Genomic DNA, 20,592 nt, shown 5'->3' on the forward strand with positions numbered 1-20,592 from the left:
TGCAGCACAATTTCCTGTACAACCACCGGAGGCATCTATCTCATTAAGTGTCTTTGGGGTATAGCCTATTTCAGCATGTTCAGGTTAAAATTTACAGACAAGGAGGCAACTTAAAGGGTAACTTCATCAATTTTAACCAATGCTTACATGACCCACAATGCAATTTAGCCATTGAGTGACATCACTGGCCACAAACGGCTTTATGCTACTTGTTTTCACATACTGTATGCAGTAGTGCTCCCCAAGACCTATAAACACACTTTAATGTGTAGAATTATAGGAGTTACCCTTTGAAAGGAACCCTGAATTACTGAATTAGAGTCTCTCAGACCTTTGGACCTGGATCTAAAGGTCTTCTTCTGAAAAGTCCTATAAAACATAACTTACCAAATCTACTGCCAAATGTCCAAATAGACCTTCTACATTTGACCTGTGTGTTTTAAAAGGTTTTCCATTTCCTATGTATAGTACTGAAAGTGAAATGGTGAAAAATGCTCTTCTTGGTGTGAGGGATTATACATATTGAATGATTTCGACAGCTGTTTAATTGTGGGCTGTGCGCACTCTGACAGACACATCAACCTTTTTTAACAAATCTATCAAAGCATGGGTGAAAAATGTGTGTGGGACTGTACTCTGTTCTGCTCTAAACATTACCACTATGTTCAGTATCCTATACTGACCAACAACTGTCTCATCCTTTCAGGTATATTCTTTTGATTTTAATTTATTTTTCTTTGAATCTGAGGAGAAAGAAAAAAAGAAAAAAATAACATGCAGCTCCAGTACAATGAGAGAGAGAGAGAGAGAGAGAGAGAGAGAGAGAGAGAGAGAGAGAGAGAGAGAGAGAGAGAGAGAGAGAGAGAGAGAGAGAGAGTTGATGATGTGTGATGGGGAGTGTCTGGGCGCTCCAGGTTCAATATAAACTGACCATGGATACAGGGCTAACAATCACTGATCCAGTGTTTCTTCAGTCCAGTTCCTTTCCTGGCAGTGAGAGATGATGAAAGTGGAAGGTGCCAAATAAAGAGGAGCTGCAGGGACACTCTGAATTCACACAAGATATCTAGGTAACTCATCCACCACGTGTGTCAATGTAATATTATAGCTTTCATGTCTGGGATCATTTTAAAACTAAATGTTGATGTTTTCCATCACAGCGTACATCTCTGCCTGCTGCAACTTCAGTGCCCTGTGCAGAGCGATGAGGCTGGTTGAGGGGAACTGTGGTTTCAGCATTTTTTTCTAATGTAATTTCTTCTCCTGTCATTTATTCTAGCTGTCCATTCTTCTCCTGGACTAGCTGTGAGGATGGAGAAATCTGCACTGCTGCTGGTTTGTTGCCTGGTCATGTCTTTATCAGGCTCCCCGCTCTACCCATCCATTAGGTAAGTCCTCACTGATTTACACAAATTACTGAATTTTTGTGTAAGTGTTTAGTAGATTATTTATTATTTAAATCCACTATGACAGGTAAACTCAGGTGTTGAAATCTGAAGAAATACTGAAAAGTGCGTGAAGATCATATCTGTATATGTATCTATATATATACAAATATAATCTTGTGTGTGTGTGTATACACACATGTGTGGGTAAACTCAGGTGTTGAAATTTGTAGAAATACTGAAATGTGGTTGAATTTGTGTATGTATATAATATAATAAGATATTTTTTAAATACAATTCTGACAAATTAAGTAACAATGTAACCAAGCTTCAGCTGAAATGATCACAAAGCTTTACAAAGTGAAATGTAAAGCATAATAATTAACTTCATATTTACAGGGATAAAATCAACATGTGTAAAAGAAGAATACACAACATAGCCTTGATTTCAGACAATGACATAAGGGCTCAAAGAATGGGCACATTCATGCATGCAGCACATGATGTTTAAACCTTTCACTGCATGTCAGAGCTGTGCCCTCTGCACTTGTTATGCTAAAAAGGGTCAAGATGTCTGCATTAATCAACACGTTACGTTTACACAGTGCCGTAGTCACAGCCAAGCTGCAGAATATTTTATTTGACAAGAGTATTCTTAAGATACTGTTTTTGTCTGAAATCCATCTTCACCATCAAAACTCTGTGTAATAATTTAATCAGTACATTTTCTGGGCAGACATTTGAATACATTTACACATCAGTGCGATGTTCTACATTCATTTAGTTGAGTTAACGTGGATGTTTGTCAGGTGTGGCCAGAGGGATACATCCATCCTGATGACATCTTCTATGAAGAATCCAGCAGAGCAGCTGCGGGAAGATGCCAGTCCTCCCAGGGAGCTGACAGAGATACGGTCAGTTTGTTAATATGGACTGAGTGGCCGATGTAAAGGACAGTTTAAAGGGTCAGTTTACCCAAACTAAGAAAAAAAAATCTCACTTACCTCTAGTGGATCAGGATTGATTTGGTTTTTAAAATATCTGCCTGTTAAGATTTCTGCCTCCACCTCAGTACAAGAGAGGCAAATGAAACTGCTGTAGTGGTCTTCACAGCAGCCAAATCTTTAAATGTTTTATTTTTATTTTTTATATTATTCAACATCAGCATGTACTTTCATAAAAAGTTTACCAGTTACTTATTATTTCCAGACATCACTGCGAACAGTTTTTATAGAGACTCGTTATTTGTTAGAACGTGGTTCCAAAAAGAGACAGGAAGTTTACAGGAGGGTGAGATAGAAGGACACCTCAACATCTGGGCAAATAAAACAAAACCATCTGCTGAAATAGACAGTCGTGGTCATATCACAACTTTTCTGTCCGTCTTTGTCATTTAGGGTGAGTTTTTACAACATCAGGAACCATCAGGAGTCTCTTTTCTCCCCAAAAGCCATCTCCCTGCCGCCCCAGGTCAACAACATGGTGTACATCAGCTTGTCAGCCAAGCCAACTCTGTAGGCTTCGTCTACAACAGAGCTGGAATCCTCAGCCAGGACGTCACTGATGACATGGTGAGCTTTATCCTCCAAATTTCCTAATCAATCCACCGTCATGACATCACACTGATCTACAACCTTTCTGTCACAACAGATCCCAAGATTATCACCCATCCGACTCAACACCAAAACGTTTGGAGTCTTCATCCCGGAGGTGACACACACATTCCGCTGATATTATAAGAAGCATTACCTTCATTGGCGAACAGTCAGCTGTATCTTGGTGTATTTTCAGATTGCCAGGCGTTTCCCAGGCCTGATGATGAAACTGGTGGTGAAGGCAGCTAAGGATCCCATTGTCACTTTTGAGCCTGACAACATGACAGTTAATGTCACTGGCACAGTGACGGCCTACGCTATCCAACCAAATGCCACACTTTCCTCTCTCTTTGTCCTGAACTTGGTAGGTTACACAGCTGGCATGATGAAAAGATGAACACTGTAAAAAACAAAAAAAGGAAAAAAGACTTCTGTATATTGTTTTGCAGAAAAAATGTACTCAAGGTTATCATGCTAACCAGCTAGTCCCAACTGCCCATGGCTCCTGTGCTAATGATGTGAGCTCACAGTGCGAGCATACCCCCGTCAGCTAATTGGGCCACTGGCTACACTGCTAACTGAGCTAAGTAGGTAATGGCAGCTAAAGCTAGCAGCAGTTAGCAGTTGCAATGGTAATATGCTGCCCACTATTTGTTTTTTTTTTTGTCTGTAGTTTGAATTCAACAGGAGGCCAGTTCTTACATGTTGCTCCTGTAAAGCTCAAATTGACAACTTTCTGTCAACTTTCCACCCCCCTAGCGTTTCCGTGTCAAAAAGACAGTGTTAGCAACATGGCTACCGCTAGCAGTCTGGGGGATAGGGTCACCTCGGACCTCAGCTCTCCCTACGGATGCGGGGGAGCGGTGAAGCAGCGGATTCATCTAATAGTGCACAACTAATGCAACTAGTAGGCTAAAGTTAATCACATGACGAATTGCTTCCAAATAAAGCACATTTCAGTCATAATAACATAGAATCGATATGAGACTGATATGAGTAGTTTCTGAGTAAGTAAGTGAATCAGAGGGTGTGTGCTTCACTTCCTCTTTCACTCTGTCTATATAAATGCAAGTCCCAGTCCAGTTGTTGGTAGTCAGAGTGACACATCTGGTCCTGAAAAACTGCTGCTTCAGGTAAGAATGGCTGTATATTATCTGCATGGGTCCAACTTTAAACTTGAGTTATCAGAAAGTTTTAACAAAGGCAGATTCCAGTGTGGATAAGTTGTCCTGAAGTTGGTTCTGATGTGTTTGGGGTGAAGGATGTTTTCATACGATAGACATTCAGTTACTGAAATGGCTGCAAAACAAATTAGGAAAGATAGTAGTGTCAGTGCTGCTTGTTTTTTGACGTGGAGGCCAACATTTTGATGAAATATAATGACTTAGGGAGAAATTAAGTGCTGATGTCTTTGAATGTCCAGTCAGAGACAAAGAGTGTTTCATTCTTTATTTATTTGTGCACATAAATACAGAAAATAACACCTCCCTTCCTTCACTGCACTTGTGACCAACATGGAAATGTCCTGAAGACAGATTTCCACTACTTCCACTGCTCTTCATTGTAGAAAAACAGCACGTGACGGCCGTAGCATTTTCTTGCACTGAAATTTTGAAATTGTGTCTTGAAACGCGATGACTTGAATGATCCAGAAAGTTATTTCCATCTGTAAAACCTCAAAAATATCTACACTGATTCAAATATCCATTTTCAGACTGGACTAAAATGGTGGCCTGCGCCTTTAATCTCAGCCTAATTCAATCAAGTGCTGATGTGGTTTCTTCTACAGGTGACAGGAATCCAAAGGCTGCACTGGAAAGTACACGTACTCAAGTAGTACAATTACAAGTATCTCTATCTCAAAATGATCTGATATACAGTGCAGAAAGATACTTTCAGAGGGAAACATGACTTAACTTTTCAGTCCACGACATTAAGTTGTTGTGGATTTAATGTTCATGTTAAGCCTTTATTTTAAAGGTGCACTTTGTAGTTTGGGGGAAGAAATTTTATTCAGAAGAGAAAGATCTTCACTGACTGATTTTTTTATGCCTAAACAAACTAAATGAACTCACTTCATGACTGAATAAACATACTGACCTTGAAGGACGACACAGTTTCATACCGTTTTACTTTGTTTATATGTGGCGGACCCTGCCACCTTCCTAGCTTCAAACAGTGTTCTGGAGACCTCATTTCCCTCTAAGAACAGCTCGTTTATTTGTTTATGAAAGAAAGAAATATTTCTGAGTTTGTATTATTACCTCATTGAAATTGGAATATTGAAATTCTGTGTTTGAATTTCTTCTCCAAAACTACAAAGTGCCCCTTTAAAAAAAATATATGATATGCTTATTAAAACAGAAGACACCGTTAGAGGACGAACCAAAAAATGTTATGGCTGATCTTTTGGAAGAAGCAGGGCTCCTTGTCGCATTCCAGAGGTCTATGATTACAGTAGTACAGTAAATAATGGTCTGAGCTTTAAGGAGAAGCCACTGAGTAAGTATCTATGTTAAGGCATCTATCTATGGGATATCTGAAGAATAAGGAACCAGTAACTTGTAATAAACAGGAGAGGTGCTCTATAAAGACAAAGCCACGTTGCATTGCTTCCTAAATGTACTTTGTAGAAAAGCAAACCTGCCAATCACACAAAAGGAGAAACTTCGCCTGATTTTAAGGTGTCATATTGAGAAAAATGATGAGAATTCTGTCAACAATCTTGTCCTTTTTGTCTCCCAACAGTCAAGATGTCCCTGTTCTGTTGGCTGGCTATGGTGGCATTGATCCCTATGACCTTAAGCACCGAACCCGGGGTGAAGGTCAGACTAACAGCAAAAGGCATTGAATATGGTAAGCACTGCAGCACCGGTTTCCTCTGTCAGTCGGAAAACGACAACGATCTCTCCAGTGCTTCAGCATCAAATTGTCTTGCATTTCGTTATAGGCAGACAACTGGGGATGGCGTCACTCCAGGAGAAACTCAAAGCCATCCGGGTCCCTGATTTTTCAGGGAAAGAGAGGCTGTCTGTCATTGGCAGGGTCAGTTACAGCCTGTCAAAGTAAGTCACCAATTCATCCAACACTGTAAATTCTGTTGGAAAACTGGGATACTGGGAAGCCAAGTGCCTTTACAAAGAAGCATGTTGTTTCTTCCAGTATCGTTATCACGAGTGTGGGATTGCCGACATCTGCAGTGAATCTGGTGCCAGGGACGGGTGTCAAGATGTCCATTAGTGGTGCCTTTATCAGTCTGCGTGGAAACTGGAGGGTCAAGTACCTCTTTATGTGAGTGTGAAAATATTTCTTCTTTAATGCACTAAAATCTATTGTGTGATATTTTGCTACAGCAGTGATGTCTCTCTCTTGACAGAAGTGGCAGTGGCTATTTTGATCTGGATGTGAAGGATCTCAGTATCTCTGCTAGTATTGCCATCAGCAGTGATGCGACAGGCCATCCCGTGGTCAGTAGTGCCAACTGTGCGGCCAATGTCGGCAGTGCTAAAGTCAAATTCCACCGTGGGGCCAGGTAAAAGAAACCCTGCCATGCACTACGATTGAAGTCATGTGAATGATCAGTGTAACTTTTCGTCCTTGACACACTGCATTCTCCTCTAATTACCATGTTTGCTTTCTGTTGCAGCTGGCTGTACAATCTCTTCTCAAAACACATTAATATGGCTTTGCGAAGAGCATTGGAGAAACAGGTGAGGGAAATCCTCTTAACATGTTCTTCTTCTAACTTGTTCACTGCTAAGAGAAACTTTTACCGAGAGCAGCCATGGAGGAAACCCTGACACCCAAAAATGTGGACGTTGTATAAAACGGAATAAAAAAAGAGCGCAATCAGCAACGACTTTATGGAGTGTGATGTAGTAATATCCTTTATACAATCAAGTGTTTCACAAAGTGGTGAACCTCGCCCCATCTGAACAACTGAGCCTTTAATACTCAATCATGACACTATCACCTGTCAGCAATGAAAATGTGGAATATTCCAAACAGGTCTTTCCCAGTCTTTTGTTGCCCCGTCCCAGTTTGCTTGGAACCTGTTGCTGGCATCAAATTCACAATAAGCATACATTTTCAGAAATCAATGAAATATATATACTTATATACATACACTGAACAAAAATATAAACGCAACACTTTTGTTTTTGCTCCCATTTTTCATGAGCTGAACACCAGATACTGACTGGTTTTCTGACCCCCCCAGACCCCCCCAATAAAGCAAAACTGCACATTTCAGAGTGGCCTTTTATTGTGGCCAGCCTAAGGCACACCTGTGCAATATTCATGCTGTCTAATCAGCATCTTGATATGCCACACCTGTGAGGTGGGATGGATTATCTCGGCAAAGGAGAAGTGAACACTAATAATAAATAATAATAATAATACATTTTATTTGTACAGCGCTTTTAAAAACTCTCAAAGACACTTTACAAGAATAGAATACATACAAGAATACATAAAATCAAGTGCATGGTGCATAAACACAGGTGCATGGTGCGATAGAGGAGAAATATGTAGTAAAAAGAACAGTGTATGAGGATATGGATCTGTGTAGGTTTTTTGGGAGAACAGGTTGAGTACAGCAAACAGCTACAGGTGCAGATGAAAAGCGAGTTTGAAGAGGTGGGTTTTGAGTAATGACTTGAAGGTGGATGAGTCTGGGCAGTCACGGATGTGTTTGGGGAGGGAGTTCCAGAGGGAGGGGGCAGCAATGGAGAAGGCTCTGTCCCCCCAGGTACGGTGCTTGGTCCTGAGGGGGGGTGAGAGAAGGTTAGCGTCTGAGGATCTGAGGTTTCGAGAAGGAGTGTGGTGGTGGAGGATGTCCGTGAGGTAGGGAGGGGCCTGGTTGTGGAGGGCTTTATGGGTGAGTAGGAGGAGCTTGAAGTTGATTCGGTGTGGGACAGGGAGCCAGTGAAGGTTACACTAACACAGATTTAGACAGATTTGTGAACAATATTTGACAGAAATGGTTCTTTTGTATATATAGAAAATGTTCTAGATCTTTGAGTTCAGCTCATGAAAAATGGGAGCAAAAACAAAAGTGTTGCATTTATATTTTTGTTCAGTGTATATATATATATATATATATATATATATATATATATGTATATATATATATATATATATATACATATATATATATATATATATATATATATATACACATATATATATTGTCTTTCACTGTTTTCAGTTGGATAAATGTCAGAAAAGATTAGCAAATGATACTTTACTTAAACGTACTACAAGAAACTTTTAACTGGTCACTTTAATACTGATGCCTCTATATGACCTACATAAGCAAAGGAGACCATCTGCGAGAAGATTTGCTATAGTTATTACAGTTATTCTTAATGCCTGTCACCGGGTCAGATAAGTCATAATTTAAAACTATTTTTTGGAGCGGAGTGTTGAGGATGAATTGGGAGGTAGCACAGCCTGAGGAAAGAATCTGCCCTACAGGCTGTTGGTATGGTGCAACACTAAAGCGATCCAATTTTGTGTTGCCATCGTCATCTTTTGTCCACAGGGGGCGCCAGAACCATCAGAAAATGAACATTCCTTATAATAGCTTTAAGTAAACAATGTAGACAATGGTATAAAAATACTCAATTACAAGTTAAACTTACGATCTTATGATGTTTAATGAATTCAGCCACAACAAAAATACATTCTGATGATTGGAAGTTATCGTGGAGAGTGTAGAGAAACTACAATCCTTCAGATCTAACAAAACAAAAAAATCTGCCTCAGAGGTATCTCCATTTACTCTAAAAATCTGATCTACAAAACAAAAGTAAACAATGGTGTATTCATTTTGGCAACAATAGATTTTTCTCTGCTCTTCATTGTTGCAGATCTGCCCTTTGGTGACCAAGGCAGTATCTGCTATGAACCCTCGTCTGCAACTTCTCAAAGGTAAAACAAGAAAAGAAAATTTCTTTGTGTGAAATATTTGGATGTTTTGATGCTGAATATCTGAGAGACTTTCTGCCTCACTGCAGTTTTGGCCAGGGTGGACAAGCATGCAGAGATTGAATACTCCATGGTGTCATCGCCCTCAGTTACAACATCCTTCATTGACTTGAACTTGAAGGTAAAAAATTGCACACTGTTATACTGTACATTTAAGGACAGGTTGGTAATAAAGAAATAGACAGTCGTGGTCATATCACAACTTTTCTGCCCGTCTTTGTCATTTAGGGTGAGTTTTACAACATCGGGAACCATCAGGAGCCTCCTTTCTCCCCAAAAGCCATCTCCCTGCCGCCCCAGGTCAACAACATGGTGTACATCAGCTTGTCCGCCTACACTGCCAACTCTGCAGGCTTCGTCTACAACAGAGCTGGAATCCTCAGCCAGGACGTCACTGATGACATGGTGAGCTTTATCCTCCAAATTTCCTAATAAATCCACCTTCATGACATCACACTGATCTACATCCTTTCTGTCACAACAGATCCCAGGATTTTCGCCCATCCGACTCAACACCAGAACGTTTGGACTCTTCATCCCGGAGGTGACACACAGATTCCACTGATTTTATAAGAAGCATTACCTTCATTGGTGAGCAGTCAGCTGTATCTTGGTTTATTTTCAGATTGCCAGGCATTTCCCAGGCCTGATGATGAAACTGGTGGTGAAGGCAGCTAAAGATCCCATTGTCACTTTTGAGCCTGACAACATGACAGTTAATGTCACTGGCACGGTGACGGCCTACGCTATCCAACCCAATGCCACGCTTTCCTCTCTCTTTGTCCTGAACTTGGTAGGTTACACAGCTCGCATGATGAAAAAGTGAACACTGTAAAAAACAAAAAAAGGAAAAAAGACTTCTATATATTGTTTTGCAGAAAAAATGTACTCAAGGTTATCATGCTAACCAGCTAGTCCCAACTGCCCATGGCTCCTGTGCTAATGATGTGAGCTCACAGTGCGGGCATACCCCCGTCAGCTAATTGGGCCACTAGCTACACTGCTAACTCAGCTAAGTAGGTAATGGCAGCTAAAGCTAGCAGCAATTAGCAGTTGCGATTGTAATACGCTGCCCACTATTTGTTTCGTTTTGTCTGTAGTTTGAATTCAACAGGAGGCCAGTTCTTACATGTTGCTCCTGTAAAGCTCAAATAGACAAAAAAAAAACAACCCTAAAAATCCCACTTTGGAGTAAAACACAGAGTTGTATAAATAAGTAGGCAGGTTTTGTTACTTGCTGATCAAGTGGAAAAAACAGTCTCAAGTCCTGCTGGGAAGGGGGAACACATCAGCGGGGGAACAGACTTTGACACAGTCACGGCGCTCTCCATTGTCGGTCCACTCTCGTTTTACCTCGGTTTCTATCATTCTTCCTCGTCACCTTCTTTGCCTCCTCCATCAGCGGGGTTCCTCTTTTGCAGTGTAGAGTTTCCACAGTTATTACGGTTGTTCCACCGTTACCTGGGAATAGCGACTGGGTAAAACTATGCCTATTCCTGGTTTGGTTTTGCAGTGGCAGACACGCCTCCTCAGTGTCGTTATTCAACCCTCAATTTTCCAGGAAAAAAATCGAGATTAGTGAAAGTGAGGTTTATAGTAAACCAAGCTATGTCAATGGTGTCATTAACAATTAATCTGAGAATTTTTAGTTTCTAAAACTTAAAGATTCAAGTTTTAGTGAAGAGGAAAAGCAAATGGTCTCAATAAAAGATAAGACGTTGGCAAAAACTTTGTTGTTTATTTCAAGAGTTTGACTTTATGTAATTGTCTTTACAGGAGAGCAGTGTCAGTGTCCGAGTGTTTCTCAGAGGAATGAGGCTGGGTGGAGCTGTCACCCTAAACAAGTGAGTTACTAAAAAAATACTACTTGCTCTCAGAAGAGAAAAGTGGGGCCAAAAGGTCTTCGTAAAAATGAACATCACAGTCTAATTTTGCTTGTCTGGTTTGCACAGATTTGATCTGACCATGGGGACAAGTTCTGTGGGAGAGTTTCAGGTGAGAGCTGCATTCTAACATGAGTCACCGTAGGTACCATCAGTACCAACACAACAGACTAACCCTGACTCTAACCCCCGCAGGTCAAATCCCTCAACAGCATCTTTGAAATGGTCCTCAAATTGGTGGCGATACCTGCGCTGAATGGTGAGTTCTTGCATTTTCAGTTTGTACTCTATATGAAGAAGGTGCCATATCACTACTAAATGCTCTGCTGACAGGCTTCAGGTACACAACTCTGAATCTGAACAGTGCTGTATAAAACCCAAAAGAGAAGTCAAGCCAATTGCGGACAGGCTGTGCTGGCTTCCTGTAACTTTTAAAATTGATTTCAAATTCTTTCACTTACATTCAAAGCTCTTAATAGTCTTGGACATGTTTATATTGCAGATTCATTATCATTGTATGTGTTACACCCTAATTTATGAAACTAGGAATGTGGTTTTGTTTAAAAGCAGCTATAATCGATACCGAAATCAACAACAATGTGAAAATCACGTGTCAATGTGAAAGGAGTCCGTCGTAATGATGAGCCTACAGAGAATTACCAGCTGAATCTGCTGCTTTCCTCAGCTTTATGGAGCTTTACATTGAGTTTCAGCTCATTGGTTACCTGTACAGCTGCAACATGTTTTAATTCACTCTCACCACAGCAGTCAGGTAGCTATTTTTTAGAGAAAAAGCCCTTAAAACCCACTGAACACTACCTGCTCGGTATCCAAACACAGACAGACAGTTAGAGACTAGCTGGTGAACACAGTGGAGCAAAAAAGCAAGATATTTCCCTCAGAAGTTGTTAGATGTTGCGTTTCCGTTTTCATTTGCCATATTAATGAAATACAACATATAGATCTCTTCCCATGTGTTTATTCATTTCTTCACAGCTCCGGGAAAATCATCAGTAGCCATGGCAAGTGCTCCGTTAGAACTAAACAACAAGACAACCCACAATGACTCTCTGCACACACAAAAAACAAAAACAAGTCACATTGTATGTATGACTTACAAAAATAGGTGGATAAAATAAATTGGTCGTAAATCATATAATACAGGAGCATATTATTCTAACAAATGTGATAATACAACTTAAACTATAAGATGAGAACACATAATTTAACACCCCCACTTGTTCTCATCATCCAAAGCCATATACATCTTCATACAAGTTTAACTTCCAAAGAAGAACCTTTTCTAGAAGAACCATTCTAATCTTAGTTACAGGTTTTGTCAATATGTCTGCAACCATGTCTTCTGATGGGCAATAGACAGTGTCTATTTTGCCCTCCCTCTGTGCATCATGAATGAAGTGATATTTTACATCTATGTGTTTGGACCTCTATCTGTGCACTGGATTCTTACTCAGTGCAATGGCACCCTGATTGTCTCCATGGATCTTTGTGCAACTGTAGGCTCTATTATCTATGCCATTTAGTAGTTGGGTTAGATACATGCTTTCCTTAGTAGTGTTTGCCATGCCAATGTATTCAGCTTTGCATGTTGGCAATGCCACTGTGGGTTGTTTCTTTGATTTACATGAGATGGCAGGGCCTTGTTTTGTTAAGCTTGAATGGTACCCTGTTGTACTACGTCTATCTTCAACAGAAGATGCCCAGTCAGAATCACTGAAGGCTATTAGTTTCAAGTCCTCATCGGTTTTCTTGAAGTGTAACTTGTAGTCATAAGTACCTTTTAGGTATCTCAAAACATGTTTAGCAGCCACTAAGTTCGTTAGTGTTGTTTGCTTTTGGCTTTGCCAGTGTTTGCGACAGTTTACTCACTATCCAACTAATACCCGGTCTGGTACAAGTCATGGCATATATCAGACTGCCTACAATTTCCCGGTATTCTTTGGGATTTGCAACATCATTGCTGTTGCCCTCCTTCTCGCTGTCACTTGGCTCACATGGGATAGAACTAGGTTTACAGTCTGACATTCCGAACTTTTTAAGCATTTTTAGGATGTACCTTTTCTGACTCATTTTGATTTCCTTTGCCTTTTGTTCAAACTCAATGCACAGGAAGAATGATTTTTTCCACAGATCTTTCATTTTGAATTGGGATTTCTTGGTCTCTTTGAACCTGTTGAGCAGATCGTTCACTCAGATTAACACGATAATAGTTTCATTTCCTATCTGCTTTCTATACACATAGTGGTCAGATAGATTTCTCACAAAGCTGTTTTCTTCTAGTTGTTAAATATACATCTATTGATGCACTTAGACACATCATCAGTGATGGAACCTAGGATCATTGGGTGTTTCGTGTCTTTCAACATCATACACCTTTACCCAGGCGACCCAGCCGGGATTGATCAAGTCCCGACTTGTGTCTAAGTAGCATGTACCCATGGAATGCCCCTCTTGATCCACAGCCATCTAGAGGCCTTCTCAGCAGCCTCTGTGGTGGTTTTGATGGCCTTTCTCTAGCGTGCACCTGTGATGCCAAGCAGGCTGTATACTTTGCAGAGAGATCGCACTGCAAAGCCTCTACAGCCTACCTCTATTGGCACACACCGGGCACGCCACCCCCGTCTGCGGCACGCCTCCACTAAGTCGGCGTACTTGTCACGCTTACTCTCATTGGCCTCTTCCATGCGCTCCTCCCAGGGAACTGTCAGCTCCAGTAGGACCACCTGTTTTATTGAATCTGAGAACAGAACTATGTCTAGTCTCAGGGTGGTTTCAACAATGTGCTCTGGGAATCTGAGCTGCTTCCCCAGGTCGGCCTTCATCTGCCAGTCCGGTGCGGTTCCAAGGAGTCCTACTGCCCCCCTTGGCTTGGGCTTAGGCTTCTCCCCTGCTCGGACGAAAGCAATCACCTGCCTTGCTGGTCGGAGAGGCTTGTTCTGGGTGATGCTGGTGTAGATGGTTTCTGCTATCGCCTTCAGCACCAGGTCATGGCGCCAAGTGTAGCGTCCTTCTCCCAGGGCTTTTGGGCAACAGCTGAGGATATGCTCTAGCATTCCTCTTCTGAGGCACAAAGGACATGCTGGTGTGTCAACCTTGCCCCAGCAGAAGAGGTTGGATGGGCTGGGTAAGACGTCATAGACGGACGCAATCAGGAACTTGATCCGGTGAGGCTCAGCTTGGACCAGGAGATCTTGCGGTCCACTGCCTGTTCCTATCTCGTCCATGCGCCTTGCTGTCACATCCCCACCATCTGGCTTGCTCGCAGTTCCTCCACACCAGCTCTCACCTCCTCTTGGACCAGTCGGTGTCTGTCTTTGCCCAGAGCTTTGTCATAGCGCGTGGTTGGAACGCTACCAAGCCCTGCTCGTCCAGATGCCACTGGGCCGACCAGCACACTGTGATGCAAGCATGACTCAGCCTGCTCGACTGCTCGACTGCTTCCTGCGCCCTCCACTTCCTCCCAGTCCTGACTACGATGCCAGCCTGGGAGACTTTCGGGTCACTGGATTCCCTGTACTGCAGCACCTCTCTTGCACAGGTAACCATAAACTCCTCATTCAGGCTGCTAATGGGGAGATTCAGTTTGTTGGTGCCCGTACAGAGCGATGCTACTCAGGCTTCGTGGCAGGCCCAGCCATCTACAGAGGTAGCGGCTGATCCTCCCCTTGAAGCCCTCTACTGATGTTAATGGGACCTCGTACACAAGCAGGGGCCACAGAATCCTGGGGAGACCACCGTGCTGGTAAATCCAAGCCTTGAATTTACCAGGCAGACCCGACTTGTCCACTGCTGTCAGCCACGCCTCCAGCTCCCGATTTGTGGCCTTGATAGGTGCAGCGTCCTTCAGGGTGCAATCAGAGGTCTTGCCGAGGCTCTTGATGGGTTTCATGGTGACCAATGGAATCTGGGTACCGTCCAGAGAGAAGCGGAACTTGTCAGTCACTTTCCTTTTCTTGAGCACCAGGGACCTAGATTTTGCAGGCTTGAAACACATCCGAGCCCAGGTGATGATCTTCTCCAAGCCCTGAAGGATCCAACGGCACCCCGGCACTGACATCATTGTAACTGTCAGGTCATCAATAAAGGCTCTGATGGGGGGCTGGCGGACTCCAGACTTGGTGAGCAGACCTCTGCACTCGACTTCGGCTGACTTGACCAGCATGTTCATGGCCAAGGCAAAGAGGATCACTGAAATAGTACATCCAGTAATGATCCCTTTCTCCAGCCGATGCCACTCTGATGTGACTGTCCCAGAGGTGACTCTCAGCTTGAAACTCTTGTAATAGTCCAAGATAAGGTCCCTGATTTTACCTGGGACATGGTGCCGATCCAGTGCTGTTTCCACCAGCTTATGGGGAATGGATCCATAAGCATTGGTGAGGTCGAACCACAGCACTGCTAGGTTTCCTTTCCCTTCTCTTGCCTCTCTGATCAACTGCGTGACCACACCTGTATGCTCGAGGCATCCTGGGACCCTTGGGATTCCACTCTCTGTACAGAGGTGTCAATGTACTCATTCTTCAGGAGGAATTCCATCAACCGACGGGATAGGATGGCAAAGAATATTTTCCCCTCAACGCTGAGCAGTGAGATGGTTCTGAACTGCTCGATGTTCTTAGCATTCTCCTCCTTGGGAATCCAGACACCTTCTGCAAATCTCCATTGTTGGGCTACCATTCCCCTCCTCCAGATAACCCTCAGGATCTTCCACAGCTGGTGAAGGAGTCTGGGACACCTCTTGCAAACCTTGTAGGGCACTCCGCTTGGTCCAGGGGCTGAGCTGACTCTGGCTGCCTTGACGACCTCCTGAACCTCCTTCCAACTGGGCTCCTTGCTGTTGAAGTCTGTGGTGGGTCCTGGGGGGTCTATCAAAGGTCTATAGGGACCTAGGTCTTCCTCCCTAGCAGCATCACTGTAGGTGTTGCGGAGATGGTGGTCGATCTCCTCTTTGGGACAAACGAGGTGGCCGCTTCGTTTCTGCCCAAGCAACTGCTTGGTGTCTCCAAAGGGGTTTGCGATGAAGACAGATCATCTCTTGGCAGTCTCTTTCTCCCGCCGTCTGTGCCATTCTGCCCTTCGAAGAGTAGTGAGCTTCTTCCTGAGGATGCCGTGAAGTTCTGATAGTGCATCCCTTTCCTCTTCTCACGCTTCCTTGTACTGCCGCTTCAGGACACGCAGCTCCTGCCTTATCTGGCTGATCTTCTCTGCCCTAGAGTTGTTAATGTTGGGGGTCTTGGTACTTGGTACTTTAGTTTGTATACTAGTTTCTCTCCTGTGTCTGATGTCTTTTCAAAACACTCTGGTTGTTCTAAGAAAATTTCTTCCTCTATTGGGGCATGCAAGTATGCTGTTTTCACATCCATCTGATGAACAATTATGTCGTTTTGAACTGCTACCTGCATCAATGCTCGCCCAGAAGTGAGGTTTGCTGTTGGAGCAAACGTCCAATGGTAGTCTATGCCTTCTGTTTGGTTGTACCCCTTTGCAACGTATCTAGCCTTAAATATACTCCCCTTTTCAGCATTTTCTTTAATGGCATAGACCCATTTCCCCCCCACTGTATTCCTACCCTTGGGGGGAGAGGTCAGTTCAAATGTGTCATTTTCTTTAAGTGAGTCGAGCTCTTCTTTCATAGCACGTTCCCATCCTGGCCCCTCGGGTGACCTCAGTGTTTCTCTGTAGTTCTGGGGAATCCCAACAACTGCCCTGTAACAATAATCAACACTTGCATGGGTTACATCTTTATCTTTAACACCTGTTATGTAGTCCTCTAAGTATTTTGGGGGTTTTCTTTCTCTCTTTTGGTGGTGGTTTTGACTGTGACAAGGTTCAGGATCTGCACTGTTTTTGGTTTTATCTAGGACTACGTTCTCTGTTGTCTCATCATGTTGTGATTCATCTGTATACTCTGTGGACAGATTTTCCTCCTTTTCACTGTGTCACATCGATACTGTTCTCAGTACAAAGCTTTCCGTCTTCATAACCCTGGATTTCTGAATCAAATTCAGTTTGTGACTGTTGTTCAACACTGTTCCTTTTAATGAACTTCACCAGTCTATGTTTTCACACCTTTTCTGTGTGTGGATTGTAGATCAGGTATGCCAGGCTGTTCTTACTGTGCCCAACAAATATACCTTTCTCACCTCTGAGATCTAGTTTCTTATGATCATGTTTGTAGGTATAACACTCAGATCCAAACACCCACATTTTTGACAGATTTGGTTTTCTTCCTGTTAACATGCAATATGGTGTATTTTTGGTCCTGTCATTGTAACATCTGTTTCGAACATGAGAGGCATGTTGTACAGCATAGGGCCAGAATACTTTTGGTAATCCCTTCTCTAATAAGAGACATCTTCCCATTTCAAAAAGGGTTCTCCACTGTCTCTCGGCTGTACCATTTTGATGAGGAGAGTATGGAGATGATGTTTCATGTCTTATACCCTTTTCCCTCAACAGTGATTAGAAAGCATCACTCAGTGTATTCAATGCCATTGTCTGATCTTACACACTTGAACCTACCATATGGTGCACTGTCTGCAAGGAATTTCTTTGTAGCCAGAGTCGTGTCACTTTTGTTTTTAAGGAAGTAAACAAACACAGCACCTGAAAAATCATCTGTGAATGAAATTGCATACTTATGTCCATCTTGAGTAGTTGGTTCAATGGGACCTGCTAAGTCTGTATGTACTACCTCCAGGGGCACACTAGCTTTTGCATCAGTTTTCTTATTTTTGCTATTGGTGAATTTACCCTCAGTGTAGACAATGCAGTCTATCTTGGTGTTACCTGTGATCTTCATACCCTCTACTACATTTGGTAATTTCAACACATCATCAATATTGCAGTGTCCCAGAATTTCATGCCATGTTTTGACATCGCAAGATAAACTCACTTTGTCACTGGACATCATATCATTTACTATATTTTCAACACATTGTTTGGCATTTACCATTTTCAGGTAGTACAGTCTCTCATACACCTCTATGTTGAAAACAGTCCACTCTTTGTGTATCAGTTCATTTTGTCCCTCTTGGAAGATGACTTTGGCTCCGTTGGTTGTAGCTGCTTGTACAGAGAATATGCTCTGTGGATACGATGGGATGAATAAGGCCTTCCTAGGTGTGACCTTGATGCATCTTCCTTCTCTGTCTTGCAAACACACCTCTGCCTCCCCTCGTTTTAATGCCACGTTGTTTATCCTGGTTCCATCAGCTAGCTCCATGTAATGTGCATTTGGGTCTAAGGTCCCATGAAATTTTGTGAATGTGCTTTCTTCAGTTATGATGTGTGATGTTGCTCCACAATCTACCATTAGTCCGTTTCTTTTGATATTGTCTGGCAGAAATGTTTGTATGACCTTGAATACAAATGTTTGTTCTTCCTCTTGGTCTTCTTGTTCTTCTGCTCATCTTTGTGCTTGGTCATTCTCTTGCCTGTCTCGTCACTGTGTGGTGAGCTTCTGTGGTAGCTGCACCACTTTGGTTCTTCTTTTTGGTGGCAACCTTTCGCAATATGGCTGCGGTTTCCACATCCATAGCAGACGACAGATGACATGTCTGCTTTCATCACATTGTCTGATTTTACCTTAGTGTCGAACTTTTCTGTCTCTTCATAGCTTTGTACTTTATTCTTGAACTGGACAAACATTAATTTCTCGCTGCTCTGCGTTGTATGAATGGCGAAAGGCTTATATGACTCTGGGAGGCCTTTCAGTATCATGGTTATTATCAGCCCGTCACTTACGACTTCTTTTGCAGTTCTTAGGGAAGTTACTGCCTTTTCAGCTCGGATGATGTAGTCCATCACAGTTTCTTCTGACTCTTTCTTTAGTGAAGTTAGTTCTGTGTATAGGGCAATAATTCTGGGCTTACCCTAACTGGCGTAATGGTCCCTTAATATTTGTAGCGCTTTTCTGCCGTCATCTGCCACCTCTCTTATCACCAACAACAGGCTTTCATCATCGAGGAATTGAATTAGCTCTGCGTAGCATTCGTCGTTCTTTTCTGGATCTGGGTCATCCTCAGAGTGTATCGTGTCCTTTAAGCCTACCAATGCGCAGGTGTCCGAGAAACTTTACTTCCCACAGCTCAAAGTTATTTTCATCTCCGTCAAAAACTAATCTTTGCCATCTTCCTCCTCCTGTATCACGTCTGGGCCCATAACCTCTTGCGTTTCCGTTTTCATTTGCCATATTAATGAAATACAACGTATAGATCTTTCCATGTGTTTATTCATTTCTTCACAGCTCCGGGAAAATCATCAGTAGCCATGGCAAGTGCTCCGTTAGAACTAAACAACATGACAACCCACAATGCCTCTCTGCACACACAAAAAAAACAAGTCACATTGTATGTATGACTTGCAAAATAGGTGGATAAAATAAATTGGTCGTAAATCATAATAAGGGAGCATATTATTCTAACAAATGAGATAATACATCTAAAACTATAAGATGAGAACACATAATTTGACAGTAGAGACCAAAAAGAGAGCTAGGAGAGTGAATGTTGGACTTACATTCACCAGGAATCCAATTAAATAATAATGTTGCTCCATAACTGCTGGATGTGTGAATATTATAAGCAAGGTGAAAGGTGATGTAATGTCTGTCTGTTCACAACTTGTTCCTGCTGCCCCCAAGTGGCCAGAAGGAAAAATGTTATTGCAGATTAAATTAAACACAGGCGAAAGACTTGGTTTCCCTTTTTAAACAACTTTGTTTTAATTAATGTCATATTTATACAACCTCCTAGCACATTGTTAGCATCTGTGCTTATATTGCATTTCACCTTTAATTTTATTTTTTAGAGTTCATTTAATCCCGTTTGTTCTAGTTCTTGTTATGTTTATCTATTTCATGATGTTCAATATAATTAAAATTTAACACAAAACCCAGGCTAATATCATAATAATGTTTGTAATGTTGGACTTTGATGCTTGTTTATTAAAATGTATGAATTTTGCTTCATAGTTCAACTTGCAAAGGGATACCCACTTCCTGCACTTAGAAACATGACCCTTCTGAACACCAGGGTTCAGATCCTGAAGGTAAGAGGCTGCATGTTTTCTGCAAAATGCATGTTTTGTGGCGAGCTGCGTTTCTTATTTGACATGGAATTTAAATGTGTAGATTATCAACAGAATTCATAACCTCAGATCTGTTAATAACTGTTAAAATCTTTCTGTGGTGTGTTTTTCTCTAGGACAATATCCTGATTGGGACAGATGTCCGGTTCACAGGTTAATGGCATTTCTGCAAACTCCCAAAGATTATTTCTGCACTGCACACGCCACCATGATCACAGCCAGAGTACAACTTCTACGAGCCTGAGAAACAAGCATCTCCTCAATTTTTTTTTTTATAATTTGGCTTTTTTATTCTATTTTTCTGTATCTTTTAAATTTGAACACAGACCAGGTTTTCTATATATGAAATGTAGATGAACTTCTCCAGCAGGGTAACTGCAGTCGTGTAGTAACAGGACACAGTCTGCAGGACAGGGTTTGCAGTTTGTCACCACAATCATCTTCTTTATAATAACATGCTTCTTCCAAAGCAGATCGCAGCACTTTCTGTTGCTGACTTTGGGAAAATTCTTTCTAAAAACTTTCTGACTTTGTAGCTCACGGAGCGATTTCGGCAAATGTGCTGACCCACGACATCTTGACTGCAGTCCCAGAAAAAAATGCAAAGACATCAATCAAATACAAGAC

At 42.1% G+C, this 20,592-nt stretch overlaps 1 protein-coding gene across 1 annotated transcript; it reads left to right on the forward strand.

The window, feature by feature from the left end:
* The first annotated feature begins 5,733 nt into the window (after positions 1-5,733).
* On the forward strand, positions 5,734-20,442 carry LOC140998611 (bactericidal permeability-increasing protein-like). Its single transcript, XM_073468945.1, has 15 exons — positions 5,734-5,836; positions 5,931-6,045; positions 6,143-6,271; positions 6,357-6,512; positions 6,627-6,690; positions 8,854-8,914; positions 9,001-9,092; positions 9,200-9,376; positions 9,456-9,515; positions 9,597-9,764; positions 10,748-10,815; positions 10,924-10,966; positions 11,050-11,113; positions 19,850-19,926; positions 20,082-20,442. The coding sequence occupies exons 1-15, from the start codon at positions 5,734-5,736 to the stop codon at positions 20,121-20,123; spliced, it is 1,419 nt and encodes a 472-aa protein (XP_073325046.1). The 3' UTR covers positions 20,124-20,442.
* Positions 20,443-20,592: the final 150 nt, after the last annotated feature.

This window comes from Pagrus major, chromosome 6 (genome assembly GCF_040436345.1).
Source record: "Pagrus major chromosome 6, Pma_NU_1.0".
NCBI lineage: Eukaryota > Metazoa > Chordata > Actinopteri > Spariformes > Sparidae > Pagrus > Pagrus major.